Source organism: Apteryx mantelli, chromosome 25, assembly GCF_036417845.1.
Source record: "Apteryx mantelli isolate bAptMan1 chromosome 25, bAptMan1.hap1, whole genome shotgun sequence".
NCBI lineage: Eukaryota > Metazoa > Chordata > Aves > Apterygiformes > Apterygidae > Apteryx > Apteryx mantelli.
In genome coordinates this window covers 8,706,020-8,733,159 of record NC_090002.1, presented here as the reverse complement: position 1 = coordinate 8,733,159, position 27,140 = coordinate 8,706,020, and the positions used below count along the sequence as shown (strand labels likewise).

Below are 27,140 nucleotides of genomic sequence, written 5' to 3'. Positions count from 1 at the left end.
GTGATATCTTAATCCTAATGCTGCATCATGGTGTCAGAATGCTTTACTACTTTGTCCTAAATTCCTGTCCATATAATCTCTCCCCTTCTCATGTGAAAAAGATTAACCCAGATGAGTGAGTCTTGTATTTGGTTGGAAGGCCTACACTCATTACTTGTTCTCATGTTGAACTGGCTCCCAAATGCACCATCCTTGACGGTGGGGTGGGAGGGGGATAGGGTTTTCAGGGCATTTGTTTTGCCCTTTTAAACAGGGGAGGGTGTACTCTTTTCTAGTCCCAAGTAGTTGCAAAGAGGAAGCACCCGTGAAACTGTGTATTAGCTGTCCTCTGGCAGTTTGCATGATCTCCTGATATACTTCAGCAGTGCAGATTTCTAATAGCTTTCAAAGATGGCTCGCAGTGTTGCCATAATATAAGCCTTTATTGATGGCACGAGACCCCAGACAGTTGTCATTGGTCATTTCAGTCTGCACCAAGTAACAAACGTAAGACTAAACTTCTGTCCTATTTGAGGTGTGTTGATGTTAACAAGGTCCCTCTCCATTTTTCAGGAGTTCGCCCAGAGCGTCTTCCAGTGTTTGACGAGGAATGCTGGCAGCTGATGGAAGCTTGCTGGGATGGAGACTCCTCCCAGCGCCCTCTCTTGGGGATCGTTCAACCTATGCTGCAGGGAATCATGGACAGGCTCTGCAAGTCAAGCTCTGAGCACCCAAATAAAGGGTTGGATGACTCTACTTGAAAAGGAAGCACAGAAGAATTTTTAATTGTGAGAGAATTCTGAACCCCTAACTCTGCAGATGGCTTCTTCAGATGTAGCTCTTTGTGGCTAACATGAGTGGGACAGGTAATAGCAACCCAAAGATTGCTCATAGAGGTGAGACCCCGGGGATGTTCATTCTTGAATAGTGGACAGAGAAATCTCCCCCGGTATACCCCATTGATGCTAGTTACCCTGCTGCAGCTTTTATTAGAGTTGAGCAAATAGGATAGAAAATCCATGCCCTTGGACTGAAAGGGATTTTTGCCAATCCCACATAAACTACAATCAAAGAGAAGCATCTTGTGTTTCAGGTAGCATCTGAGTTGCTAGGAGTTGATCCTGACGGTCTTTACTCAGTGGCTGAAACAAAAGCTCTCTTCCCATTAACTGATGGTCCTGGGTGGCCTTCAGTCTACACACAGCTATCCCAGTCACTTACAGATTGGCACCAATTGCAGTGCAGTGGGAGAGGAAAGAGAAAGCAGAGGCCTTAGGCTAGAAGGGGTTAGAGGATAGGAGTGTCTATTTGTATTAGCTTCTTGCAACACTCAAAATGTTTACATTGACAGGAGCAAAGCTTCCGTGTTTTACCTAAGGGGGCATTACCCACTGTTCCATTGCAGTGAAAATACCCCAAGTTATAAGCTATTTAGCTCTTATGTACCCTTCATCTCTTACTTCTGTAAACAAGCTCTTTTCTGGTAATTCTGCTTCATAATAGTTACTAGAAGTCTGAACAAACCTGACCTTTACTACAGTATTCTGGTAAGATGGTAAGACTGCTCAGAGATTACGTATTGTAATACAGAAACATAAAGTCATTGCCACTAATGACTGTTCATGAGGAAAAAGCCAATTCATTTTAATTAAATTTGGTTTTTGAATTAGTTGTAAAGGCAATGACAGTTTTAAATTGTGCTAACTATTGACAGACATTTTTAAAAATAAGGTTTCTTCAGTTTTTTTTAAAGTCACATGCTTGGTGCGAGCATACTCCAGGGAAAACAGGTCATTCATTCTTCAGTAGCTGTGTATTGTGGCTGTGTCCGTTCATCCGATTGCTTCACTTTGGGATCTCTATGTTGGCTGCACTGAAAAGAATAAAAATGGGAGTGGGAGGGAGGCAAATCCTTTGCAAGGAAGGCATAGGTTGGGGCAGTCCTGGTGCCCGCATGAAGAGGGCTACTTCTGAAAATACCCTTGCCCCTTGTCTCTTGCATTTCTGGGGCAAGGTTGATCTTAATGTAACATACGAATGGGGTGGAGGTTGAAATAGAAAATACACCTTGTTTAATACATGAGGAAATACTGAGTTGGCATGTTTCTCCCTGGGTTTGCTGTTCCTCCCAGCTGTGGGGGATGGGCAGGAAAGCTAGCATGCTGCGTCCAAAATTGTGCAGGCATGTGGAATTACTGCACCTTGTTGCTGGAATTTGTTGGTTGGTACACAGCAAAATTACAACCAATAGTCTGCCTGTTGAACAGCTTGAACAAAGAAAGGGATAAATAACTCTGCAGTGTTAGTTTAGCTTAAATCTTCCTTTCTTTGTTCAATAAAATGAATTAATGCTTTTAAAAAAACAAAAACAAAAAACAAAACCCCCTTTTTACTAACCTGCACCTGTGGGCATTTTTCTGGCCTGTGATGGCATTAACAGTATAGTTCTATACAGATAGTAGCCTCTCCAACTACTCCAGCTGAAAGTGCAGCAACTGCGAACCACATGCACAGAAGAACAAATACTTTTCCAAAGTAGAATCGTTAGGCGTTTCACTGCCTTGGTGTGTACACTCATGCCACCAATGACATTAACAGTATTAACTCTGGTTACTGTGTGGTGGCTAGTAACCTTATTTAAAACTGGGAGAGTCAAGGTCAGTCTCTTGCAATTAATAGTTTGTGTAAATAATACATGTGTGAATAAAATTTAAATCTCTGTATATGCAATTCCAAAAATGTCTTGTATAGCTTTTCCTATGTAGCTATTTCCAGACACTTATCTGGTGCCTTTTTAATGTTGTGTGTAGCTACCTTGATGTCTTGTTTGGTTTGTCTTTTTGCATGTGCAGCATCGTAGACCTCCAGGTCTTCCCCAGCTTAGTACAGCTACTTCTTTGCATTTTTTTTTTTTCTATTAGGTATAAAGTCTTCCTGACTAGACTTGTTTTGAGAGATTTCACACACCCTGTTTATCTTTAAAACTAGTGGGGTTCTTCCTCATTAGAGCAAGGAAAACAAGGTGAATAAATTATAACTTTATTAAAGGATTCCACAAACTGTAATCACAGACATTTGTATGGAGTTATATGGCAAGACTGTACAGCAGTAACTCAAATATGTTAACCTTGTGCCGTTGGACTGAGTAGCTATTCTTCGTTGAAATGAGGCTACCTTTGTAGCCTAAATCTACTGAAGATGTTTGTTACAGTACACTTTAATATTAGGTTTTTAAAAAGGTACCATATCTTATGCATTATACAGCTTACCAGGTGTAATCAGGTACTGGACTAGCTTCTGTTGTGTATAGACGCACATCAGTGAGTGCTGTTACAGTAGTGTCATGCTAATTATCACTTAAACAGCACAAGCTAAATCACTTACGCTGAGGCTGACTTCTGTGAACACTGAATAAATCTTCTCCCCTCTCCCTTCCTGTAGACCCATCCCTTTTGGAGATGCCTGGGTGGAGTTCAGGCCTACAACGATTTGAAAAGAGCTTTGTTTACAAAGGTTACTGTGAGGTTTACATGCTGCCACTGCTCAAGTGGCTGTAGCTGGTGCTTGGATAGAAGAGTCTCTAGATGATGCATAGGAAGCAGAAGATACAGCTGCAAGGTTAAATTATAGACTTGAAAGGTGCTAGTAAGTTACTGTGCAGTTAAGACTTTAAGCCAGCGACTCCTGCTACACCCTTTCCTTGCAAACACTACACTTAGTGAGACGAGCTGGGAGAAAATGCTCTCTAAATTCAGCGATGATAAATTGTTAGGATGCCAAAGCTCTCCAGACTGTGCTGTACTGTTGTTGCTCACTGCATCTTGCTGCCAAATGAGAAGTGCATCTGGACCTGCAGGACACTTTTAAGGGGTGGGTTGGAGGACCAAATACTTACCTTAATTCAGAGGACTTTATTAATTACACTAAAGGGCTTGCTCATCTTCTGCCTGGAAAGCAGGCATCAAGGTTACCTGTAAGGGGGGCTGGAGGGGGGCTGGCTCTTCCCCTCTATCACCCCAGGAGCTGGGGAAGACCCTTGCGCTGGTGCAGTGCCAGGCCTGGGCGAGCAGCCACTCCAGCACCAACTGCGTTCTTTGGTCCTGCTAATTTTAGCTTAAAAGTTGCACAAAGTAACTTTTCATAGGTATTGCTGCCCCTTTTTGGGGGAGAACAGAAGTCTCTGTGTGTTAAACCCTCTCCCCCCCCCCCCAAAGGGGCTTAAAGTAGCACTAATGTTTAGCTTTGTGTGCTTTTTGTATGGGTGCCCTCTTGGGCAGTGACTGAACTGATGAAAACTCTCGTATTTTGGGTGAAGAGGGGCAAGTGAGACGTAGGACCTGTACAGCGCCACTGTAACGCCTTGAGGTTTTTGTATCGCTTCGTTGTGTGTTATTTTAAAGGACTGATGTGTACTTACGGTGTTATAGGAAAATGTAACAAACTTACCAAGTGCATAGGAAGGAACAAAAAAAGTGCAATAACCAGAATGACCGAATAAACCGATTTTATATGTCCACGAGTGGTAGCGCTCACTTCCCGCCGGTGTCCCGTGTAACGTGTGCTTTTAAGAGACGCGCCTGCGAGTTAAGGCTCCATGCGGAGCCGTTTCCGCCGGCCGCGGCCCGCCGCGCCGCGCTGCGCAGTAACGCGGCCGTTAACGGCGGGTGGGCGGCGCCGCCCGCTCCGGTCCGGTCTGGTCCCGCTCCGCCCGTCTCCAGGCAACGGCGCGGGGCCGCGCGCTGCCCGGAACGTCGCTCGCGCCGCCGCGGCTTCCGCCCGGCGCCCTCCCCGCCGCGCACGCGCGCGGGCTGCCCGCCGCGCTGCCTGCTCCGCGCCGCCGCGGCCGCCGCTCGCCGCCCGCCCGCCCCCCCCCCCCCCCCCCGCCGCGCTGCGGGAGTAGCGGCGCCAAGTCGGGCCGCGCCGGGCGCCGCCGGGCCGCGGGGCTGGCGGAGGGGTGACGGGAGGCTCGTCAGGCAAACGCCGGGGCGGCGCGGCGCGGCGCGGGGGGGCGGAGGCCCCCGGCGGGGTCCTTAGGCGACGGGGACGCAGGGAGCGGGACGGCGGCCGCGATGAACCTGGAGCTGCTCGGTGGGTCGCGGCCGGCGGCGGCCGCGCCGCTTCGGGCCGGGGGAGCGCGGCTGGGGCCCGGCGGCGGCTGGGGCCCGCAGCTCCGGGGCGGGGAAGGGGCTCGGGCGGCAGGGGGCGGGCCGGGAGCGGGCGCCGAGCCGCTCGGGGGGCGCCCGGAGCCGGCTGAGGGCGGCGGGCCGGGGCGGGGCGGTGCGGAGCGGAGCGCGCCTGGCTCAAGCGCTGTCTTTGCCTTTCGTTGCAGAGTCCTTCGGCCAGAACTACCCCGAGGTAAATGTCCCGGCTGCCGCGGGGGCTGCCCGGCCCCGCCGGCTGGGCGGGAGGGCGGCCGGGAGGGAGGGGAGGGGAGGGGAGGAGGTGGTGTCCCCTGACGGCCCCCTCTGCTCCCGTCCCCGCAGGAGGCCGATGGCACCTTGGACTGCATCAGCATGGCCCTGACGTGCACCTTCAACCGCTGGGGCACCCTGCTCGCCGTGGGCTGCAACGATGGGCGCATCGTCATCTGGGACTTCTTGACTCGGGGTATAGCCAAAATCATCAGCGCGCATATTCACCCTGTCTGCTCTTTATGGTGAGGAGTGACTTTCTTTCTTTTTTTTTTTTTTCCCCACAAAACAACTTAGCTCAAGGTTATAATCATAATTCAGCTCATAGCATACATACTCGGTGTGAAAGACTGACTCTGGTTTTGGTTAGAAGCTGCCCGTGTGTGTGTGTGCTGGGGGTCAGATGTTGTGATATCTGACAGCTCTCAACATCCGTTCAAGCTAACTGCTGAAATACAAGCAAGCAAAGGGGTGCTCAGCTGTATTTTAGGATCACATTATTGCTCAGTTATGTTTTAGGTCTCTTTTAAGAGAGTTTGGAAAAATGGTATGCCTAATAAGTTTTGGGAGATTGGAGCTTAAAGGAGTGGCTTTTCAGGCTGACAGGTTTTTAGTTGAACCTGATGATTCGGTCTGATAGTTTGCTTAAACTCCCTATTGATTGTATATGTTTGGCATTTAAGAAAAAAATTTTTACTTGAGTTGCCTCTTGTCTCTGTAGCTGGAGTCGAGATGGTCACAAATTGGTGAGTGCTTCAACTGATAACATTGTATCGCAGTGGGATGTTCTCTCTGGAGACTGTGACCAGAGATTTCGATTTCCTTCGCCTATCTTGAAAGTTCAGTACCACCCTCGAGACCAGTAAGTACTGTGAAAAAAACAGTCAAGTGCTTTCTTTTTGGTATAATTAAGATCTATACAATATTTTTACTGTAGTATTTGCAAAGTGATTTTTTTTTTTAAATGCAATTGATACTTTCAATTTACCAACTTTTTGTGATTAGAATGCTAACTGGTTTTGTTGTGACTCTTTTTTATTATGAAAGTAGCAGGAAGGGATGAGAGTAAACAAAAGGATGAGTCTTAAAAATGTGTATATAAATGTTTTGTTGAGTTATTGTATAAACATGGAAAAGCTTTCAGAAAAAGAAAGAAAATGAAAGTAGACACCAGCTTAATGCCATTTTGTAGTAAAAGTATGGAAGAGCTGAGAACGTAAAAAAAAAAATACAAGGATATTCTATATTTCTCAAGAGTATAAGAGAAAGAAAAAGAAACTGTTGGAATCTTGTTCAGCTACAATACTACCTGCCTAAATAAAATTTCAGTAGATCAAAATCATAAGGCAGCAAATAAAGCTTGTGTAAAGCTCAGTTTTCAGAAGTCCTTAGCATCGTAATTCCTAGTTTTTTCAGCATTTTTCTACTTCTAAATGTGAAACAAAAAATTCCTCAGAAGAAACTAGTAACTCTTTTCCCCTCCCACTTTACAGAAACAGGGTTTTGGTTTGTCCCATGAAGTCTGCACCAGTGATGCTAACACTGTCTGACTCCAAACATGTTGTTCTGCCTGTGGATGATGATTCTGATCTCAACGTTGTGGCCTCCTTTGACAGACGAGGGGAATATATTTATACAGGCAATGCCAAGGGGAAGGTGAGACTTACACTGAGCAGGTGACACTAGATGGAATAGTTTAGATTACTACTTTTTTTTTTTTTTTTTTAAGATGATTGACATTTTTGGGTTACATTCTTTGTTTTAATGTACAAGTAAGACTTCCTGAATAAATGATATTGTGTAGGTAGGATCTTTCTGAATAAAGCATCTTGTTTTATCTTTCAAGAACTGTAGCTTATAATTGTCTGTGTGAGTTAGGTCTTTCTGTTGCTGCTATGTTTGATCGTACTTGTTGTACAGTGTACATAAGCATACATGCGGTAAAGTACTTTGAAAGGACAGTTTTGTCAGGGATTCAGAACAATATGTATCTGCTAATTTAAGCCATGATCTGTCAAAAAGTGGTCCTACATATTTCACTGGCAGTCGTAAGATGGCAAAACTGCTTGTACGAGTTTCTAGAAGCAGAAACTACAGTTGCAGAATCCCAACTATTCTGCTTTAGGTTGCTCAGGCTGCTGTTGGCACAGTTAGTAGCTGATGTGAAAGGTACCAAAAGGGGAATGAACCATAATGAAGATACTGATTGCCTTCTCTTTCCTTTATCTGCAGATCTTGGTCTTAAAAACAGATACTCAGGATCTTGTTGCTTCCTTCAGAGTGACAACTGGAACCAGCAACACCACAGCTATTAAATCAATTGAATTTGCTCGGAAAGGAAGGTGAGTTACCTCATCTGTCAAGTGGTGTCTAAAGACAAATTGAAAGCTATAGACTGGATTGATAAAGTATAGAAAGCTTAAAAAACCCTCTCAATTCTTTAACAGAACATATTCTGATTTTTATTAATTTCGTAGACTTTTAATGCAATGAATGTTCTGTGCCCTTCCTTCTACAGCTGCTTTTTAATAAACACAGCTGACCGGATAATCAGAGTGTATGATGGGCGTGAAATTCTAACCTGTGGACGGGATGGGGAGCCTGAACCAATGCAGAAGCTACAGGATTTAGTTAATAGGTAAGAGGTGGCAAAATGATTGGTCAGTCTGCCTTGAAAAGGTCAGATTTGTGCGCTCTGCCCTATTGGGAGTTTTTGGATGAAGACCGGTTCAGTATCTCCTTCAGCGTAGTGGAAGAATGTTTTCATTTGAAACCTGTGTCACAATTTAATTTAAAGTTCAAATACTACTTGGGGATGGAGTCTATAAAATATCAGTCTGAGGAACAATTCTGCTCTGCAATCCTCCATTCTCTGTGTAGTGAAGTTATTTAACTAGTTGCTTTGAACTATGAATTTCTTTGCATACAGAACACCGTGGAAGAAGTGCTGTTTCTCTGGGGATGGTGAATACATAGTGGCAGGTTCAGCACGACAGCATGCCCTGTACATTTGGGAAAAAAGTATTGGAAACCTAGTGAAAATCCTCCATGGGACCAGAGGAGAGCTGCTTTTGGATGTAGCAGTAAGAACATTGACCACTATTATTGTGTTTCTTGTTATTTTAAAAGCTAAGTTTTCCTAATTCCATTTACAAATTAAGCTCCTCCCCTTTTTCTCTTTCAAATAAACCTAGTGGCATCCTGTCCGACCGATCATAGCATCTATTTCCAGTGGTGTTGTGTCTATATGGGCTCAGAATCAAGTGGTAAGTGTTTTAGATCTCTTCCTTAAGAGGCTTACCCAGTGGTCTCCATCCAAGTAGACTGAATTATGGCATATTGAAATCCTTTAGGATTATTCTTATTAAATACCAATTCCTCAAGTTCTTTAGGTTCACCTGCCTGACTTTGAAATATGTTTGTCATCCTGTTGAATGTGTGGAGGGTACTCGGACCTCAGTTGCTGAACCTAGTCAAGCTTTGCAGAAAGCTTTTAATATCATCATAGGAATATTTTGTGTGTGAATGGTGTCCTTCTGAATGTGCCGTTTAAATACAGGAAATCGGAGTGAATGAGACAAAGATCAAGTGGTTAAAGATTAACATAGAGCTTTGATTTTAGGGATAATGAGAACATACACTGTAGTATTTAAGGAGTATTACAATGTCATATTTGCATTAGGAACTAACTTGTGCACTCCCTAATTTGCTACGTGACTCTGGACCTGAAAGGGGCTTGATTTTTTGTGAGCTTGCATGTGGCTTGAAAGTTTTAGATACAGAATGAGATTGTGATTACATGGGGTCCTCACTGTGGCTGCTGTTCCTTTGCATAAGGTAAAATTACTCTTGAATTTGTGGTTTAGGAAAACTGGAGTGCCTTTGCACCTGACTTCAAAGAGCTGGATGAAAATGTAGAGTATGAAGAGAGGGAATCAGAGTTTGACATTGAAGATGAAGATAAGAGTGAACCAGAACAGACAGGTAAAGCATAAACTGTGTCACAAAGGTGTGGCTAACTAGAAATTCTGCTTTTATCAAGTAATTATAGTCCAAATACGTGGCTATACTAAAAATTAAAACTAATGGTTGGGGTAATATATAAGGTTGGTAAATTGCAAACCAGCAGTGGATAAATGAAGATATAGGAAATACTGAAATTAATATGATTTTTACCAATTGACATCCAACAATTGTTTAAAAATGACTCCCCTTTCTAATATACATTTAGTAAACAGACATAATGTTGCTGAGTGGGCTTGCTCTCAAGGGAAATAATGCTGAATTTGAATCAGTAGCAGCACATCTTGGCCGCTTGGTGGTGCCAAAAAATTATGCACTGTGAAAGGCTATAGCTAAACCAAAGAAAGAAGGATTGTTTCCAGCATACCATAGACCACTCTCTCTTTTCCCTACTGTCTTTAATTCTCTGTTTCCCTGGTTCTCAGGTGCTGATGCTGCAGAAGATGAAGAAGTGGATGTAACTAGTGTGGATCCCATTGCTGCCTTCTGTAGCAGGTGAAAGAATGTGTTTTGTTTAAGAAAGGAATATGAAATGTATCAAGATTCTGTTACTAATACAAAATCCAAGTACAAGGTTGTTACAATGTATGTTCTTCAGGTAGTGAAGTGAAGGAATTACTTGTATAAAAAGTCATTTGTGGAGGCTAAAGTGTATCTCTGTGTCCAAAGATCACTATGTTTCACTGCCTTAGCTGCTGCATAAACGAGGTGTATGTTTCAGTTTTTAGTCTGGGGGAAGAGGATAAGAGAAGAGCCTACAATAACAGACCCGCCCCTTTGTTCTTCCTTTCTTATTCTCTGTGTATCTCTGAGAAACTTCCAGCAGTGCTTTCATTTTCTCTCTCTGTCCCAGAGTCCCCTGTTAGTCACCATCAGTCTTGCACAGGATAACATTTGGCAGTCTGACCATGACACTCCTGTGACATCTGGCATGTTGTACCTCTACGCGTTACAAATTCTTATCTTCACAGCATTTTTACTTTCCTTCTTAGTCCCTTTGGTTATAGGGTCAATATTTATACAGGGTTCTCAGGCTGCAGAATGCTCTGGTTGGTTATGTAGCATGGGTGTGACAGTGGCCTGCAGAGACAGGTCTTGGTTTATAGATATGAAAAAAGAAAATACTAAAGGCCCTAGTTTAAATGAAAGCATTTTTTTTTTCTCTGTAGTGATGAAGAACTGGAGGACTCAAAGGCTTTGCTTTACTTGCCCATTGCTCCTGAAGTGGAAGATCCAGAAGAAAACCCCTATGGTCCTCCACCTGATGCTGTTCAGAGTTCTTTAACTGATGAGGGAATGGGTTCTGAGAAGAAAAGGCAGTCCTCCTCTGATGGACCTCAGGCACCAAAGAAGAAGCCCAAAACCACCAACATTGAACTACAAGGAGTACCTAATGATGGTGAGTAGAAGCTGCCATTGTGTTAATGCCTGTTCTGCTCCTGGGATGATTTTTAGCTTTGCCTAGTCTGAAGGCCAGGAGTTCAGAAGATCACTCCTTAATTTTCTTCTTCCTATGAGGGTATTTCTTACAGTAGTTACCAGTGGTCTCCAGCTCTTTGCAGGTTTTGTTTGTTTGTTTTGTTTTGTTTTTTACACTTTGCAAGCTAGGAATGAATAAAGGCATCCTGAAACTGTAATTTGTAGTGTTGTTTGTCTTTAATTTGGCAGCCTTTTTTTTTTTTAAATTTAAATAGAAAAAACTTGTTCAATACATCACTTCTGCTGTCCCTGGAATATGAAAATAATACTGTTTCCACTGATACAACTGTAGAATTGTAGAATAGATTCTAATGTATTGTATACATTATTAGCAGTTTAAGACCAGTTCTATTAGAGTTTCACAAATATAAGTAAATGTAGCAAAAGAAATCCCTTCTGATCTGTGCCACTGGGTTTTGTCTGGAAGTTGGTGAAGACAACAAAATCTGATGTCTCTCATGTAAGAAGCCCTTTCTGCAGTCTGCATTAATTTTTGTCTTTTGGGGATTTGGATGTTTACTCCGGGGTTGGCTGGGCCATCTCTGACGTAGCCTCTTCTGTCTTGTTCCCATGTCATGGACTTGGTGCCGGACAAATGATTGGGGAATTTTTGTCTAATTTCTAGAAACCAAACCGGCAGCTTCTGTGCAATGGTGTTTGTTTTTACAAATACCATCCTGTGACTTGAAATGATTTAAGTATAAAAGTGGGATGATAACTAAATTAAAAATAGCCATTCTGTTGGATGTTTCAAGGACCGTAACTGCCGGTATAAGTATCCTAAGGGATAGCTCACTTTGGTAACATTGTCTCTCCACAGAAGTCCATCCGCTGCTGGGTGTGAAGGGAGATGGTAAATCCAAGAAGAAGCAAGCAGGCAGGCCTAAAGGATCAAAAGGTAAAGACAAAGATTCTCCATTTAAACCGAAACTCTACAAAGGGGACAGAGGTGCTTTACCTCTGGAAGGAGCAGCGAAGGGTAAAGTGCAGGCGGAGCTGGGACAGCCTTTGGCAGGTAAGGACCCAGTGTGAGCGTCGTTGGCTTGCTTGGTGGCCTTGCTTTGTACAGACCCTGACTTAATATAGTCATAGCATTTTATCTTCCCAAATGGCACTTGCTCACTAAATGTTTAGCTGCTGTCAAGGATAGGCAAAATTTTACTTTTTTTTTTTTTCTTTTTAAGTGGAAGTGCTTTTAATATTTTTCATAAAAGTGATATTCATGCATGTGTTGTTGCATGTAGGGTTCATGTACAAGTAGGGTTTTTAATAGAGATTGAGCATTACTTCAAAAGCAAAAAATTTTTTGATGATTTTAATCTTTTTGATAATTTCTGTCAACTCAAGTTCTTAATAGTGTACAGTTTTTCTGGGTGGAGTTTGACAAGAAAAATGAAAATAATGAAGGATTCTGAAGCTAAAAATGACATTTGATGCCATCATTAATACTAGGTAGTATGATAAAGAGCAGAAAAGTTCTATAAGCAGAACTAGGAAATGGAGGAGGCCTTTGTGATTTTGGGGAGTAGAAATACTGCCCATTGACTTGGAGCTTTTATTTTTCCTGTTCTCTGGGTCTCTTTTGAATGAGCTAATCAAGGTTCTCTCTTTCCCTCAATGAATTGGAGTATTGTCTGTTTTAAAGGGTTCCTGCCAAAGTACATACCTGCAACTTTCCACTAGGCAAAGCCTAGTGTCTTTTAAAGGACTGTGAAGAATATTGAACGCCTCTAATGGTCCGTTTGTTTAAATGGATCCAGAGATAAAATTCAGGATCTGAATTTTCTTTTCTAGCTATGCAGCAGTGTCAGTTAAACTCTAGAGAGTGCAGCCCTGTAAATGAGGTTAGGTTTTGGTGGTTCTTTCTACATTTTTCTGGTCGTGTTTTGTTGGTCGTACTATTTCAAGACTATTTAAGTCACCTCTGTTGGGATCCCAAATTAAAATTTCAAAGGAAGATTGGCTGTCAGCTGACAACAAGTGTTTCCCATGTCTCTCATTTGCTACTGAGCTTGTTATTTGGAAAAAAGTTCATTCAAGTGTGGTAAAGGAAATACGTTTGGATAAAACAATGTGGACTCCATTTTTTTTAGGTTGTAGAAAAGAACTCAGGATTAATATATAAACAGTTTCAAAGGCATGATGTAATTAATTTATCAAATTTTGCATTTCCTTGAACTCAGCAGCTGCTGCTGTGGATTTTAGGCTGTACAGAATTGATTTCCCCGCCCTCCCCCTCTTCCTTCCCTTGCTGCTGGTCCTATATTACCCACCTTGCTCCTTGTCCTTCCTGCTCTGCTCCTGTTATGTTGCTTGTACTTGTATTGATAATTTGCATAAGAAGGGGATGTGATAAAAGAAACCTGTCTATACAGGACAAAATGTGGTTGTTGTTTTCTGGGCTTCCATTTAATCCTTTGACATATTGCACCTTGCAGAATCCAGAAATTAAACAGATACTAGCCAAAAACATCTTCAAACCTTGTTCCAAGCCCAGGAGGTGTTGATTACTTCTAGTGTCAGATATGCCAGACAGGGTAATTCTCTTTTGATTTCTCAAATAATTATGGACCATCCAGTATGTTTTAAAGTAACAGTATAGTAGTAACAAATGTCTGGATCCTAAAGATGCTCAGATGTTTTTGCTGGCTTCTGTTATGCATCCTGACTGCCCTGTTGTGTCATGTTGGATGAACAGGACTGGTTTGAAGACCACATGAACATAACTGTTAGTTTCGTCAGCAGGCCTGTTAATTGCTTTCTTTTATCACTTACAGTGTGGCTTCCAAAAAGAAATTTCGGTGATTATTTGCTTTTAAGAAAAACTGCACTTTTCAACTTTTGTGTTTAGGCAGCAGTGTAAGCAGTCTGTTTTCACATCAGTGTTTTTAATAGCAAGTATTTTTGTTCGTTTTTTTTCACTATGTGTAATTTTATTATCAACTTGTTTCACTAATTTGCTTGATCTTTCTTTATAGATAGATCTCTGTAATTTCTTCTTGAAGCTTGTAATCACTATTGTATCAGTCTCTTCTATAGAGCTGTGGGAAGAATATTAATCTCATTTCCTCTGGCATACTTCAAATGAAGCAGTATTCAAGACAGACTCTTTTCTTGGTTTTTTTGCACATCCTTGTAAAGTGATATTTGGGAGGTTTTTGTGTGTGTTTTTGTTTGTAATGATCCCATGCATTTATAGTGATGTAGTCCAACTTGCTGTTGGACTATGGAATTTGACGACTATGGAATTTCACTTGTTAACTGCTGCTGAGCTTGGGATGTGCATATCTGTGCCAGTGGAATTGGTTTCATTTTTTGGACAGTGTAAAATGGAAATTCGTTTTTTTTGTGTGTGAACAAATGGTTTGGGTTTAAACCCAAGTTTCCGGTTTACTTTACCTATCTATTGGAGAGGGCAGAGCTCGCTCTCTCTCTCTCTCTTTTTTTTTTTTTTTTTTTTTAAATCTTTGCCTGTAACCACTTAAGGGTATTTTTCCATAACAGTGTTCTGTAGCTTGATTGAGCTATAGACAGATAATCAATATTGTTATGCTGCACTTCTGTCTCTCAGTAGGATCCATTAGTGTGCTCCTTTCTACAGTACTGTTGACTTCAGAGGACCTAATGAGTCCTAATAGCTCAGAGTTCCTCAGCTACCTTGTCTGTGCCTGTGCCCTCAAATACAAATGCAGATATACTAGAGATCTAAATTTGTCTTAGATAGTATCTTGTTGATTATGTCTTGGTCTGAAAAGAATGGCTTTATCTGGAAAATCTCATTCTCTTTCATTTTTTTCTGGAAGTGCTACCACATTTGGTAGTCTCTGGTTTCTGGTGACATCTGTTTATGAGTTTGATTTATTTTTTCACCTGTCTTTGATCTCTTTAGCAGGTGGTGCAATCTCAGAATTGTTATGAAGACACTCTTCTTTATCTTCCTGTATTCTTTCCTATATTGGCACCATAATGTGGAAAATAGATGGAAGTGCTCAGTCAGAATGGACTGATTTTAATACAGCAGCCTGATTGTTCATGGATTCAGGGAGTGACTTTTATAAGAAATGAATTATAGAAGAGGAAACGGCCTTCATTTCTTCTTAACTGCCTCTTCATCGAACAGTGTAAGATGCTGACTTCTCAGGTCATGCGATTTGCAAAGAGACTAATTGGACTGCCTTCATGTTGACAAGTATAACTCTTTTTAAGTGAGCTGGTACCCAACGCTCTGCCACTCCAGAGCTTCTCAACCATTGTCTTTTAAGTATTTTTTGTTCCTGGATGGAAGAATACCCAAAGCGTGTGTTTTTATTCCTGATGCTGTACGATTGTGTATCCTCCAAACTTCCCTTTCTTTGCTGTTAATTTTCATTTCAGTGAGTTGTAATTCTGCTCCTTCTGTAGCAGCTGCGTTACCTTATCAGCCTTTCTGTTGGCTCAGTGTGGTGTCTTCTGTGCTGACATGCCTAGTGAAATGCTGCTGCTGATTATGTGCCGGGTTTGATTTCATCTCAAGTGGATAGAGATCTAATGTGAAGAATCAGGACACCCTCTGAAGTCTGCAAAGAATGAATCTTCATATTGTGAATATTTTAGACATGAAGGATGACTCTGCTTGTGGGAAAATGAACAAGAGAAAGTAGTTCTAGATAAAAGACTCAAAGTTTATATAGACTGTCTTCTAGACAGTAATAAGAAAGGCTGTGCTGGCACTTTCTTTCTGTCCTTGCAGGTGTTTTTATTCTGTCTCTTTCCTGTTATGTGCCCTACTAGAAAGAACTGGTTTCCTCCTCAGCTGATGTATGCTGGCGGTTAGAGAAGAAACAGAGCCAATATTTCTCCTAGTTCAAACAGTAGTTTTCCAGTTTCCTGTCCAAGACTTAAAAAAGATGACGAGAATAACAACCTGAGTGTAAAACAACATACAGATCTTGAGTTTTTAAAATGCGTTTTTTTTTTTTTTTTTTTTTTTTTTTTTTTACACTTGTGGATCAAGAATAGAAGAAAGATGACCGCTAACAGCTTATTCCCGACGATGCTTTGATCTTTTGTTCCTCAATGATCTGTGTAATGTTTTCCTTCTGGAAATGGAAAGAGACAATTTCTCCATCCCGTACCTACAGACACACACTTCTGTACTAGACCAACAGCCTATTAAAAGAAGGTTTCTATTCTTAATGCCCCTTGATTTGTAGAGGTTTTTGTAGTTCCTATGCAATTACCTTCAATTTTTCCCCAGACATAATTATATAGATTATCACTATGTATTTAATTTTTCAAAATATCCTGCAGCAGATATTAAAAGCCAAGAAGAAGAGTCATAAAGATATTTATTAATTTGCAGTTGTACATATGCAGTAGTTGCATGAGATTTAAACATGGAAAAAGGGGAGACATTTTAATCAGAACTTTTTTTTTTTTAAAAAGGTATTTTCATTTATGGCTTTGGTACAGTGGCCTGCTTCATTTGATGAAATTAATTCCTATGATGTACAGTATTAGTCTTCCTTGTTCTTTTTGCTTCTAGGACAACTCACATCTTTATGGAACACTGTTACGTTAAATCCATCCATTTGTGGTGTGTCTGAGCCCAATTCAAGCTTTAAAGATGCACAGGCAATGGTTCTCGAGATTCTTTTACAGTGTACAATTTGCCACAGGCTCCAGCTTTCACATCTGTTAAAACTTCTCTGTACAGTGTATATGTCCTTGGTTTATTTCCTTTCATCTTTTATTTTATTTTTTGATATCTGTAGTTTTGTACAATATTTGTCAGATGCTGGCTTGTTGGTAGCATATAGCAGTGATGTTAGTTTTTGTGTTTGTAAATAAAGAGGTATGTTTTATTTCCTAAGTTGGTGGGTAAGTCTTGGCTTTTCCATACTCAGTGATTGTTTATATTGTGACAATGCCTAGGAATCCTACGGTACAGCCGCAGTGCAAACGCAAAGGCAGTGTGCTTTCACTACAGCTGGGGTGTTTTTTATAGCGCGGCATTTGCTTGATGACATTCTTCGATAGACAGGAGTAAATCTCTAGTCTAATAAGAGTCCTGTATACCTGAGTGCAACCCAGAAACTCTGAGACAAGACATGCTGAAAGGGAAGCTGAACACAAAGTATGCTGGGTGTAGTGTGCATTACTGTTGACTGTGGAGATTGAATGTGGAAAATAAATATGCTAGATCTTCAGAAGTCCTCATTTTAATAACTTAGGGAGTGTTAGGAAGAGAAGTGTAGATATTTATTAACAGTACTTTTGAAGAAAATGGCAATCCTTTGCACTGTCTGTAATTCAGTTGCTGGTAAGGAGACGCTGCGATTATTGAACCGTTCTGACCATAGTTCAATTACTCCATCAAAAACAAGTCTTTTTTTTTTTCCTTTTTTTTATAAAGAACTTTTAGTAGTGCACTATTCTTTTGGGACACTTGAGTATTAGTAAATTATATTAGGAAATTTCCTCCTCGTTCATTCTACAGCAATGGCAGCATACAAGCATACATACTGTTTTACAAATACATCAACGGGAACCTAAAGCTTGCGGCTCTGAGGATGGCTCTGCGGAGTCAGTCGCCGTGCTTGGTGCAGAGCACAGGGCTGAAGCTCGCGGCCCCTGTACGTGACGTTGCGAGGTCTGCGCCGTTGAATCCCTTCTGCGGCAGAAAGTCTGACTGTGGGTGTGAGGAGCCTAATAACGCGCCTTTACGCTGATATCCTCATCTCAGAGGACCTAGTTTGGGGAGTTTTGGGTGTTCTTTTTTTCTCCAACGGTCACATAAGAAGGTTTTGTGGCCGCGTTCTGGTCTGTGACATCAGCGCCGCGTCCCTGGGGAACGCGGGCTCACGGAGACGCGAGGGACTTCCCTGAGCCCTGCGTAGATATGGAAATCGTCAGTGATAACATATTCTTCAGTTTGCCTTTGATCTTTAGACAGTCTGATGGCGCTGAAGTCAAAATCTTGTTTTTGTGATCTTGGTAATTTGGGGAGTACTTTTGATTTGGGGATATGCGTACATAGGACAGAGCTGTACAGGTACTGTGTAAGTAGTTATGATTTCCTTGTTGACAGTGTTATATTAAAGGTTCCAGTAATGGTTACTCATCTCATTTTTAGTTTGGTGGGAAAATTAAACTGGAACATTACTTCTTTACAGCAGGAAATCTTCTAAAATAATATGTGAAATCTTATAGAGAAGAAGGGAGGACTTTATCTTTTTTTAAATTGCCAAATAGATAGATCTCAATTGCTGGAATATAATGGATTAAAACATGCTGTTACCCTACTATAGGAACTGGAATTCATGGTTTACATGCTGACTGACATAGTAATATGTTGCATTTTCTTTAGCAGTGTTCTGCTTCCAGCCTATCGTGTTGGAGGATTTTTCCTAATGGAAGCATTAGGTCGTGAAGACGATACTGGTGGAATTTCAGAAAAATTTAGTTTGAATGTTTACAAAGAATGACCTGTGTTTATTTGACTGCTGAATTTGTATGGCTTTAGAAGGTAGGCTATCTAATTGACAGCCCTGATATGAAGACCTTGGAAAACAGCCTCATCCTTGGGATATTAGCCTGTGCTTTCTATCTGCCTTTGGTAGTTTCCTATAAAAAAGTTACTATCCCAGCAGAGCTGAAGTCAGTTGCAGCTAAAGTCTCAGTCAACACCACATCCTGCAGTGTCACCTGTGGGCTGGGCTTCAAAGTGGAGGAGATGTGCGAGATCACTCCCGCCGGAGAGAGGAGGAATTGCACCTTGCGCAGGTCGGACTGCTTGACCAGCTGGATTTGTGGCTTACTCCACTTCACAGTCCCTGTGGGCAAACCGTTTGAGATCAGCTGCCTGAGCTCCGATGCGACTGGCATTGATAGCCAAGCCTATATTTATACATGGAGGCTTGCCCAAGGCCTTATCACTACAAATGATGTGCTGTTCAAACCTTTCAAAAACCCCGATTCTGTCATCAAACTTTCCCCCACCAGGGAGTCTGATGCAGGGACTTACCGATGTGATGTGCAGATGACGAAGACGTTCAAAGTCATCAAGAGGATCTACTTTGGGATCAGAGTGATCCAAAATGACTTAGTGGATCTGGACTTTCAAAAGTCCTTGACTTTGGAGCAGAGAATAGCAGAAAATGAAGAGGAAGGAAACAAACAAAACATAACCCACGTAGAAACGCGACAGCAGCAGAGCTTTTGGCAGAGTAAATTATTGAATGAGCCCTTGATAGGAGTTGGAAGTGGGGTGATAGGAGGTGTCTTGGTGAGCATAGCTCTCTGCTTTTTGCGGAAGATTTGGAGAAGCAATGCTGCAGAGAAATGAATTGAGTTTTAATGCAATTTCTTGGCCCTGTCTTGCTTATTGTAACGTATATAACAGTATTAGTATTGATGCAGTATTTCATGGTGATGTTGGTAAAAAAAAAAATTTCTGGCTGACATACTTAAACTTCACAAGTCTGGTAACAGATGAAATAATTGGTGAGTTAGCACTGGACTGTAGAGCCAGAGCTTGAGTCTTAATGGTGTAGTGCAGACAACGCCTCCAGAGAGGGTAAGGCAGCCAACCTCTACACTGTGTAAAAGGAGGGTTAATGTGTTGTTACTCCTGCAGTGATCCAGACAGGAGTTGGAGGGCACTGACAGCCACAGAAAATTGCCCACAAATTTCTTCTGCCTTGTCTAGACCTCTGTGGTGAGGTGAGTTGACGCAGATCACTCGTTTTAGTAGGTCGTGTTTCTCCAGCAAGACGTGCAGAGAAGTGAGGGGCCTAGAAACCAGGTTGCCTGCCTGCCTGGTGTCTTGTCTATCAGATCCAAGTGGTCCAGTCTCAGTAGTTGGGAGTGTGGGGACTATGGGTGTACCACCACTGCCTGCTTTCTCTACAGATGTTTAAATTTCTCTACTGGAGCCTGGATAGCTGTAAGGTATCATTAAGCGATAGCTTGGAGCTACCTGTTTTCTGTGTAGTTTAGAATAGTGAAGCAGGGTGCATAGCACAAACAAATCTTCAATTCAAGCACCACTGCTTGGGAATATGACTGGGTGCTTTTATGGTGACTCAGAACTGAGCTGTTTCCTAAAATCTTAAAGGGTAAGGAAGGGGAAGAGTTCATTTAGTCTGTGGATTTTTCATTTCTTCAAATGATAATAAGTATAAAACATACAGCAACTCAATAGGGAGTGCTGCTGTCCTTTGTAGCCGAATTCACAGAGGGACCTATTAGGTGTCTTCTCTCTCTAGTTTCTGTCTCTATTTTACAGTAAACAACTATATTTACTAAGTCTCTTCCTTGTTTTTTCTTTTTCTTTTCTTTTTTTTCCAATGAAATGAAGTACAAGAATGCATAGCACATCCAGTGCTGGGGAAAATAATGATATAGCTCTAATATTTATGATTGAAGCATACTACGCAAACTGTTTTTTTTTTTCCCCAAAAACAAAAATAACGCTTTAATGTAGAAAGAGATAGATATACAAGTAAATACCTTATCTGCAGAGCACCTTATATAAAAAACAGATTGAAATGTAGTGAGCCAAATCTTCATGTACAGTTAAGTACGTAATAAGCATTTTAGGACAATTATCTGTGGACCCTGTGGTTCTCTAACTACATTTAAGTGGAGAAACAAGCCTAGTATCAGGCCCGAATTCCCTATTTGTAGTTCTACTGAGTCCCCTATTTCTGCAGGGAAACTTTAATGGGCCCAAATAAGTGGCAGAAGTTTGTAAACTTGAGGGGGACCATTCTGCACTGCCAGAAGAAGGTGCCTCTTCTGTTTATGTTTTCTGATAGTCCGATTATGTTTACGTAGAACTGAAGGTGCCCTGAGTAGCGTGGGTGGGAGCCTTTGGAAAGATGCACTCTTCCTTCCCGAGCCCTCTAGCCCCTCTGGGAGCAGACCGGTGGGTTGCTACACTGTCGTGACAGACAACAAGGGACTGTATGTTGTTCTTCCATTCAGTGACCTGGTCCCATGGGTCAGAAGCTCCTGGATGGTGATCCAGTTGTCCAAGATTTTTTTGCTTCTGTTCTTCATCAGCTTCTTCTGGCTCAGCTCAACAATACTGAAGTTTCTTCTACATTCAGTGCTGGCTTTCTCTTCACTCAGCTGTTCCCTCTGGCTCTGCATCTTAAATTCTTTTCTCTGTTTCTGTTCTTTGGCTAGGAGCATATGCTGCTTTCTTTGAGCCCTATTCCAGTATCTCCCAATCTTTAACTCGCTAAGGGCATCCTCATCTGTGGTCATCCCATTGCGTTCTTCTGTGATTTGCAAGGCCCTGTCTTTTAGTAGCCAGTTCTTGTGTTGCTTCTTCAAGGACTGCTTGCTCCTTCCACAGGGCAGCCTCCATCTGTTCCCGTTATCTCCTACTTTACCCTCTGGGCTTTCATAGCATTGCTTCGGTTTTGCTGACACTCTAGCCTGGTCACTTAGGCACTCTACAGCAGCCTTTTCCTGCAGCAAGCTCATGTAGCTCCTGTAGTGACGTGCGTGATAAGGAATTGTAACCTGCTCTGGGTCAGCAGTGATGTATGTTGGTGAGCAGGAAGCTGGTTCTGATTCACTGCCCTGTTTTATTGGTTTGTTGTTCTCATTTGCTTTACTCCTGTCCCCACTTGCTGCACTCTCTGGACAGAGTTCACTTTTGTGCTGCAGCCCTTTCTCTTTGGCGGTGCTATTTTCACCAACCAGAAGGCACTTGGGGAGCTGCTGGTCCTTCTGTCTGCATTGCTTGCAGCCCTCCTGGCCTGCTGGCCTGGGAGGCGTTTGGTGTGCCCTGTTAATGTATCTATACTGGCTGCATCTGCCTTCCAAGAGATCTTGAAATCTCCTGTTTTCCTCTGCACTTATGCCACAGAAACTGGAATCGCTTAACTCATCGTAGGTGAGGAAGTCATCTGTAGGTAGTTGACCCCTTGCAGATGTTATGCCAGCACAGAGATCCATGCTGGGACCTTTCTGGCAATGGGTTTGTTCTGCTTCCACATCAGGCCCTGAATTCTCGTCTGGCTGAGTGCTAATATCAGTAAAGCCAAGTCCGCTGTCCCACTCGGGATGGAGCAGAAATGCCTGTTTTTCTTCTTTGCCTTCACTGCTTCCACTTTCTGCCTGAAAACAAACATCCACAAGCTGTTAGTTGGGCTATCCCCCTCTGGCTAAGCATGAATCATCTCTCTAAGCATCCTCCAAGCATATGCAATGGCAGGATTTCTCTCTTGCCTTCAGCTGTTGCCACACTGCTGTGAGCACACTGAGGCATGGGCTCACCAAGCTCCCAGAGACTGTGGAGAGAGCTGCAGGGATGGAACAGCAGCTGCTGGAGCTTAGCTCGTCTTGATGAATGAGGGCTAATGCCTGAAAGAGAGAAATATAATGAGAGCAGGGAACACTAAATCCAGGTGTAGCAGACCTAAATTAATGCAAGGCTGAGGTGACTGAAAACAATTTTCAGCAGGTATGGAGGCAAAAACAGATGGAATACCTTGTAGTTCAACTTTTCGTCTTTTGCTGTGGCGCAGGGAGCGTGAAGCGGGTAATTAGAGTCATTATCACTGTTGCAATCCTGCGGCAGCAAGTAATCAAAGAAAGACCTGCGGAGAAACCAAACAGAAACAGAGGTTCATTCTGCCGCAGCCCTGAGAGAGGGGCTGGATCTGCTCTTTCGCATGCTGAGGATCATATTCTTTTACTGTATGAATGACCAAACCAGAGAACCAGTAGCTAGGCAAGAGCTAAATCTGGCTGGCTTAAGGTTAGTGGATGCAGCAGATTAGAAGTCCAGCTTGGAGAGATGTTGGCTGATCCTGTAGTTTACATGCTGGGCTCAAACCTGTCCAGCGTTAGCCCTTCAGTAAGCGTGTACTGCGTGTAAAACCAGCACGGTATTAGAAAGTGTAACAGGATCCATTCAAGATGGTAAACATCTGGAAAATCAACACAGGAGGCATTGCTTTTCCTTCTGTTCACTGTTTTCTTTAACCTCAGGTGGGGATGCAGCTAGTCTTGTAGCAAAGTTAGTACAGTGGAAAGCTCAAGAGAAATAGAAGCAGCTGTCCTGAAACATTCACAAACCTGCCAGAATATAAATTTCTAATCTGTACTTCATCTGTATTATAGTGTAGCTCAGGTGAGTCTCAGTATAGCCACTCTGTTTTAAATGTAATTGCTACTTTTTAGGAGACATTTCTTTATCTCAAGCAATGTGTTGTACCTACCCATCTAGGCAGAGATTAAAATCCGTGGGGGTGCAATTCTCCTCCTTGTGGTATTGCTCATCCTCCCCTCTGGAGTCAGTCTGGGTTGCAGCATCGGATGTCTGGGGAGGCTTGTGGGCCGACTTCTGTCCATGCACCTCCAGTGTGATCTGCTCCCCTGTGCTTTGGAGAATTTCTAAAACCTCCTGTAAGCTGGCATAGGAGACATCTTTTCCGTTGACCTGGTTAAAAGAGAAGTGTGTTACAAAATAGTCCATTCATGCCTACTAATCTCATTTCTTCTCTTCTCTTTTTTTCAATGCAGAATTCCCTCTCCCTACCAAAGAGCTCCCCTGTCCCCAAAGCTGCTGACTCTACTACAGAATAACTGTGAGAATTAACTGCTGGGAGGCTCAGAAATCTCTCCCTAATTTAAGAGAGAGATTGATGTAGGTAGGGCTTTTATTAGCTTCCTCATTCTGCTGCAGAGGTGAGAGATGAGATCATATCTGTATTTCCAATGTGCTTATAAGATTTCTATGAAAAAATCATTACAGTAAACTACATGTATTTTGCACTGGTTTACTGTTAAGTAGCCCTTTTGATACCCGCTTTAGGTTAACTGGCTTCTTTTATTTTAAAACCTATTCCTAATCAACTTAAGTAAAAATTTTGCAAGCCTTTTTTAAGCAGGGTGGAACATGTTGATGCAGCCTTTTGCTTGGATTTAACACCACAGTTCGAGTTCGCTCTGCATATAAGTGAGACCTAGATTTTTTTTTGTTCCATCTCATCCCTAGAAATTCTTATCACCCCAAGGAATTCTCCTCTTCCCGCAGCCTTTAACAAGCAGCCTGGACTTCGGGCTCCTCAGGGAGCCTGCTATGTGCCAGACTGCATTTATCCAGTCCACATCTCTTCTGTCAAGGAGCTTTTTTGCAGCTGGTGCCTGTAGCATACATCGCAGCATACGCAAAGGGCTTTCACCCTTTTTAACTATACATAGGCAAGAATACAATATTTAATGAAGACTGAAGTAGGCACTGTCCACCCCCCTGATACACAGAGCTCTTTTTGCCTACTGAATGTGAAGAAATGGGCAACTGAACTTTGTAACTTAGAGATACCTGTCACAGGAGAAAGGGAGGTGCTGTCAGCAGCTGTACTTGCTGCCTGCTCTCCTGTCCGTTTTCCTGGGTGGGATGAGACCTCCTCCTGTCATATCTAGGGCAGGATGCAGGATCCCCTCTGTGCTGAAGAACTCCCCCAGCAGCAGGAGCAGACATATGCTTGGTTTGGGAGCTAATGGTTAAAATCAACGAAGAGAAGCTGCCCCATCTGGAAGGGTCTCTGCACTTTGTAATGTAAATGCAGGGCTTGCATCCTGAGGACAGCTGTGTTTTAGAAATGCAGACAGATTACATGAAAGGTCCAGGACAATCCATTTTCTCCCTGCTCAGCTGAGGAGGTCAGAGTGGGAGCCAAAAGGCTTCTTCATCTTTTTGGAGAAAGAATTTCCAGTTCCTTTACAAAGCAATTGTATCCTCCTTTTTTTGCTGGGAGAAGAGAGATGCCTGGAGTGGGAAAGGTTAATATATTTTTTAATGCTTATTTTAAGGTGGAGGGCAGTGTTGTAGAGTATGGTTCCCGCTATCAGAAAGGATAAAACCAGGCCTTTTATTGACCTAGTTCCCATTTGAAATGGCACTTGCCTTGTCTGTGTTTGTGTTTTATAGTAGCCTAAAACATGCTTTCTAACATTTACTTCAGTAGGTCTGTGGGAGAGGAAGGCAGGGAGAAGCAGTCTGAACTGCGGGAAAAGAAAACTTACAAAGGGGAACACGGGAGGTAGGAGCTGCACAGGGCGGTCAGTGAAAGCGGCTGGAGCAAGGATCCCTTGAAACAGCGTTCGCTCTCCATCCCTACGTTTCTTTCTGTCTCTTCCTGTAATTTGTGCGTTTCCTTGGTTGTTGTATTTGTTCACCCCAACGTAAGCAGCTGATTTGGGGAAAAACGTGTCTTTTTTTGCTCTGATTTGGTTGTACAGTGCCTAAATTGTTGCCTCCAGTTGTTGCTGTTTGTCTCCCTCACCTGCAGGAGAAGATCTCAGGGCGACTGTACGCGAACCCTGCTTGCTATAGACTCCCAGCTGGAGATATTTACTGGTACAAACTTCTGCTGCCTGCTGATGGCCCTAAGTATCAGGAAGCCATTAGTATTGTACATACTAAAACCAGACAGATTGCAGGAGAGAGGAAGTCAATTTGCTAATGGCATTATCACTTTGAAAGAAAGAGGTAATAACAGAATGGAGAGGCATAGGCAGCTGTTTAGATTGCTGTTAGCTACTGAAGCTTATCCAAATTGAATAACTAGATTGCCTTAACTGCTGGAATTTGAATAGCAACAAAGAGGAAAACAAACCCCATATGCTTCTTTTGCAACAAGATGTGGCTGTCTGACTTTTCCGTCCTCTGCATATTGAGCTGTTCATTTACTTGTTCCTGCAGTTTCCTGAAGCAGTTCAGTGATCTCCTAAAATATATTGAACAACACAGCTCTCTGCTGCATTCTTGTTCCCCGCTTTCCCCAGCACCCTTCCTTCTTCTCACATGCTGCTTTTCCTCTCCCTTTGGCTCATTTGTTTAGTATCTGGTTTACTGCAGACGTTCCTGAGCCTCACTCAGGATAAAGGAAGTAACTAGAAATGGGATAATTTTCTTCAGTGACCTTTGCTTTTATAAAGCACCTTTCCTAGTCATGTATTTCAAAGCATTTTACAAAATAATAGACAATCTGGTTCTGTGAAAGCAGCAACTGTGCTGGCAAATGCACCAGCAATCAAGTCCTCATTGGTAGTGCTCAGACTGCTTTGGAGGCTGATCGCCAGCCAGACGTTTGCATTTGCATGCCTACCATAGAGATTTTTAGGAGGTAAAGTGTGAAATACACTGTTTATTGCTAAGAAACGCATGTGAACGCCTAACTACTGACTGTGTAATGCACCCCACTTCCCAAGGACGGTGTCAGACCTGCTCCACGCTGCTCTGAGGACACTGTCTTGCCAATGAATGTTTCCTTCCAAGTCCAAAGAGCGATTCGTTTGAAAACAGCAAAATTCGGAGGTCAGTCTCCCCTTTCCTCTCGCCCCTTTTCTCTGCCAGAGGGAGCCCAGCAGGGAGGGCCTGAGGCTGCGTGGATGCAGGGCGCCGGTGCTTGCTAACCAGGCTACCCCCTGCTTGCAGCGAGCCTGATTTAAGCCTAGGGCAAGTCTTGGCACAGATACGTTAAGCAGCTATTCATGTTTTGCCTTTCTTCTACTCTGCATTTTTCCCAGGAAATTGCAGGTTTTTGGCAGTGACTTCTGCCACCAAATACTGCGTAAATATGTGCATTTGTTGTCTATCTCTAGTGGTGCCACTTAGGCCTGCAAATACGTGTGCAAAGCAGCACTGATGCTAAATATTATTTTAGGTCATGTGTCATCTTAGGTCAAGCATAGAAAAACAAATTTGCTATTGTAGCACTAATCCTAAGCAGGAGTGTTTTAATTAACTCTAAATTAGAATGTGCTGAATCAAACGTAGACTGTTATGAGCTTTTTTGTGCTTAGTTCAGATAATCATTGATTTGTTTCCATGACTTAGTTTGATCAGAGCCTTTAGACCAGAGTAATTTAGCAGTAAATAGAATAACTCCTCGCTGTGCTTTGACTGGTTTGAGGTTTCTTCTTTAGCGAGGGTTTTGTCTTTGACTTCAGTGAGGGTCAATAAATCAACACTATTGAACAGCAACTGAGTGCCAATAAGGGCCAAATTCTTTTTAGGCAGTAAACTATGATTGTTCAAGTTTTCAAATATTGCATTCTGAATTCTTTTGAAAATCTGTCTTTCCTGATACGTACAACCCCCCCCCCCAAATGTATAGGACAGAAGTAAATAATAGAAGGGTAAAACAAAAACAACAGTAGCAAAGATTTGTGCAAAGCGTTAAAGGTGCCGTCCCTCCGCTGTTGCTGATGCTGTGAACATTGCTTTGTTTTGCCCTC

The 27,140-nt window shown here is 42.6% G+C and overlaps 3 protein-coding genes across 6 annotated transcripts in view; all 3 read left to right on the top strand.

Moving 5' to 3' along the window:
- DSTYK (dual serine/threonine and tyrosine protein kinase) overlaps nucleotides 1-4,495 on the top strand; it is a 29,699-nt gene extending 25,204 nt beyond the window's left edge. The window contains exon 13 of the mRNA XM_067310542.1: nucleotides 553-4,495. Within this exon, the coding sequence (XP_067166643.1) occupies nucleotides 553-740 (188 nt within the window). The 3' untranslated portion in view covers nucleotides 741-4,495. The remainder of the gene's footprint in view (nucleotides 1-552) is intronic.
- Nucleotides 4,496-5,008: 513 nt separating this feature from the next.
- RBBP5 (RB binding protein 5, histone lysine methyltransferase complex subunit) lies at nucleotides 5,009-16,743 on the top strand. 4 transcript variants are annotated; one of them, XR_010886339.1, is made up of 14 exons: nucleotides 5,009-5,067; nucleotides 5,309-5,334; nucleotides 5,463-5,635; nucleotides 6,112-6,252; nucleotides 6,884-7,046; nucleotides 7,623-7,732; nucleotides 7,909-8,028; nucleotides 8,320-8,473; nucleotides 8,585-8,656; nucleotides 9,257-9,374; nucleotides 9,839-9,908; nucleotides 10,583-10,812; nucleotides 11,713-13,429; nucleotides 14,782-14,802. XR_010886339.1 is itself a non-coding variant. In XM_067310700.1 (14 exons), exons 1-14 carry the CDS (start codon nucleotides 5,049-5,051, stop codon nucleotides 14,808-14,810), a joined length of 1,503 nt encoding a protein of 500 aa, XP_067166801.1. In that variant the 5' UTR covers nucleotides 5,009-5,048; the 3' UTR covers nucleotides 14,811-16,743. The 4 variants fall into 4 exon arrangements, 3 of the variants coding, with proteins under 3 accessions (XP_067166801.1, XP_067166800.1, XP_067166799.1); XM_067310700.1 differs by having other exon boundaries at nucleotides 11,713-11,790; nucleotides 14,782-16,743; XM_067310699.1 differs by having other exon boundaries at nucleotides 11,713-11,907; nucleotides 14,785-16,743.
- A 1,683-nt stretch (nucleotides 16,744-18,426) lies between these two features.
- TMEM81 (transmembrane protein 81) lies at nucleotides 18,427-19,218 on the top strand. The gene has a single exon (XM_013949925.2). The coding sequence runs from the start codon at nucleotides 18,427-18,429 to the stop codon at nucleotides 19,216-19,218; it is 792 nt and encodes a 263-aa protein (XP_013805379.2).
- Nucleotides 19,219-27,140: the final 7,922 nt, after the last annotated feature.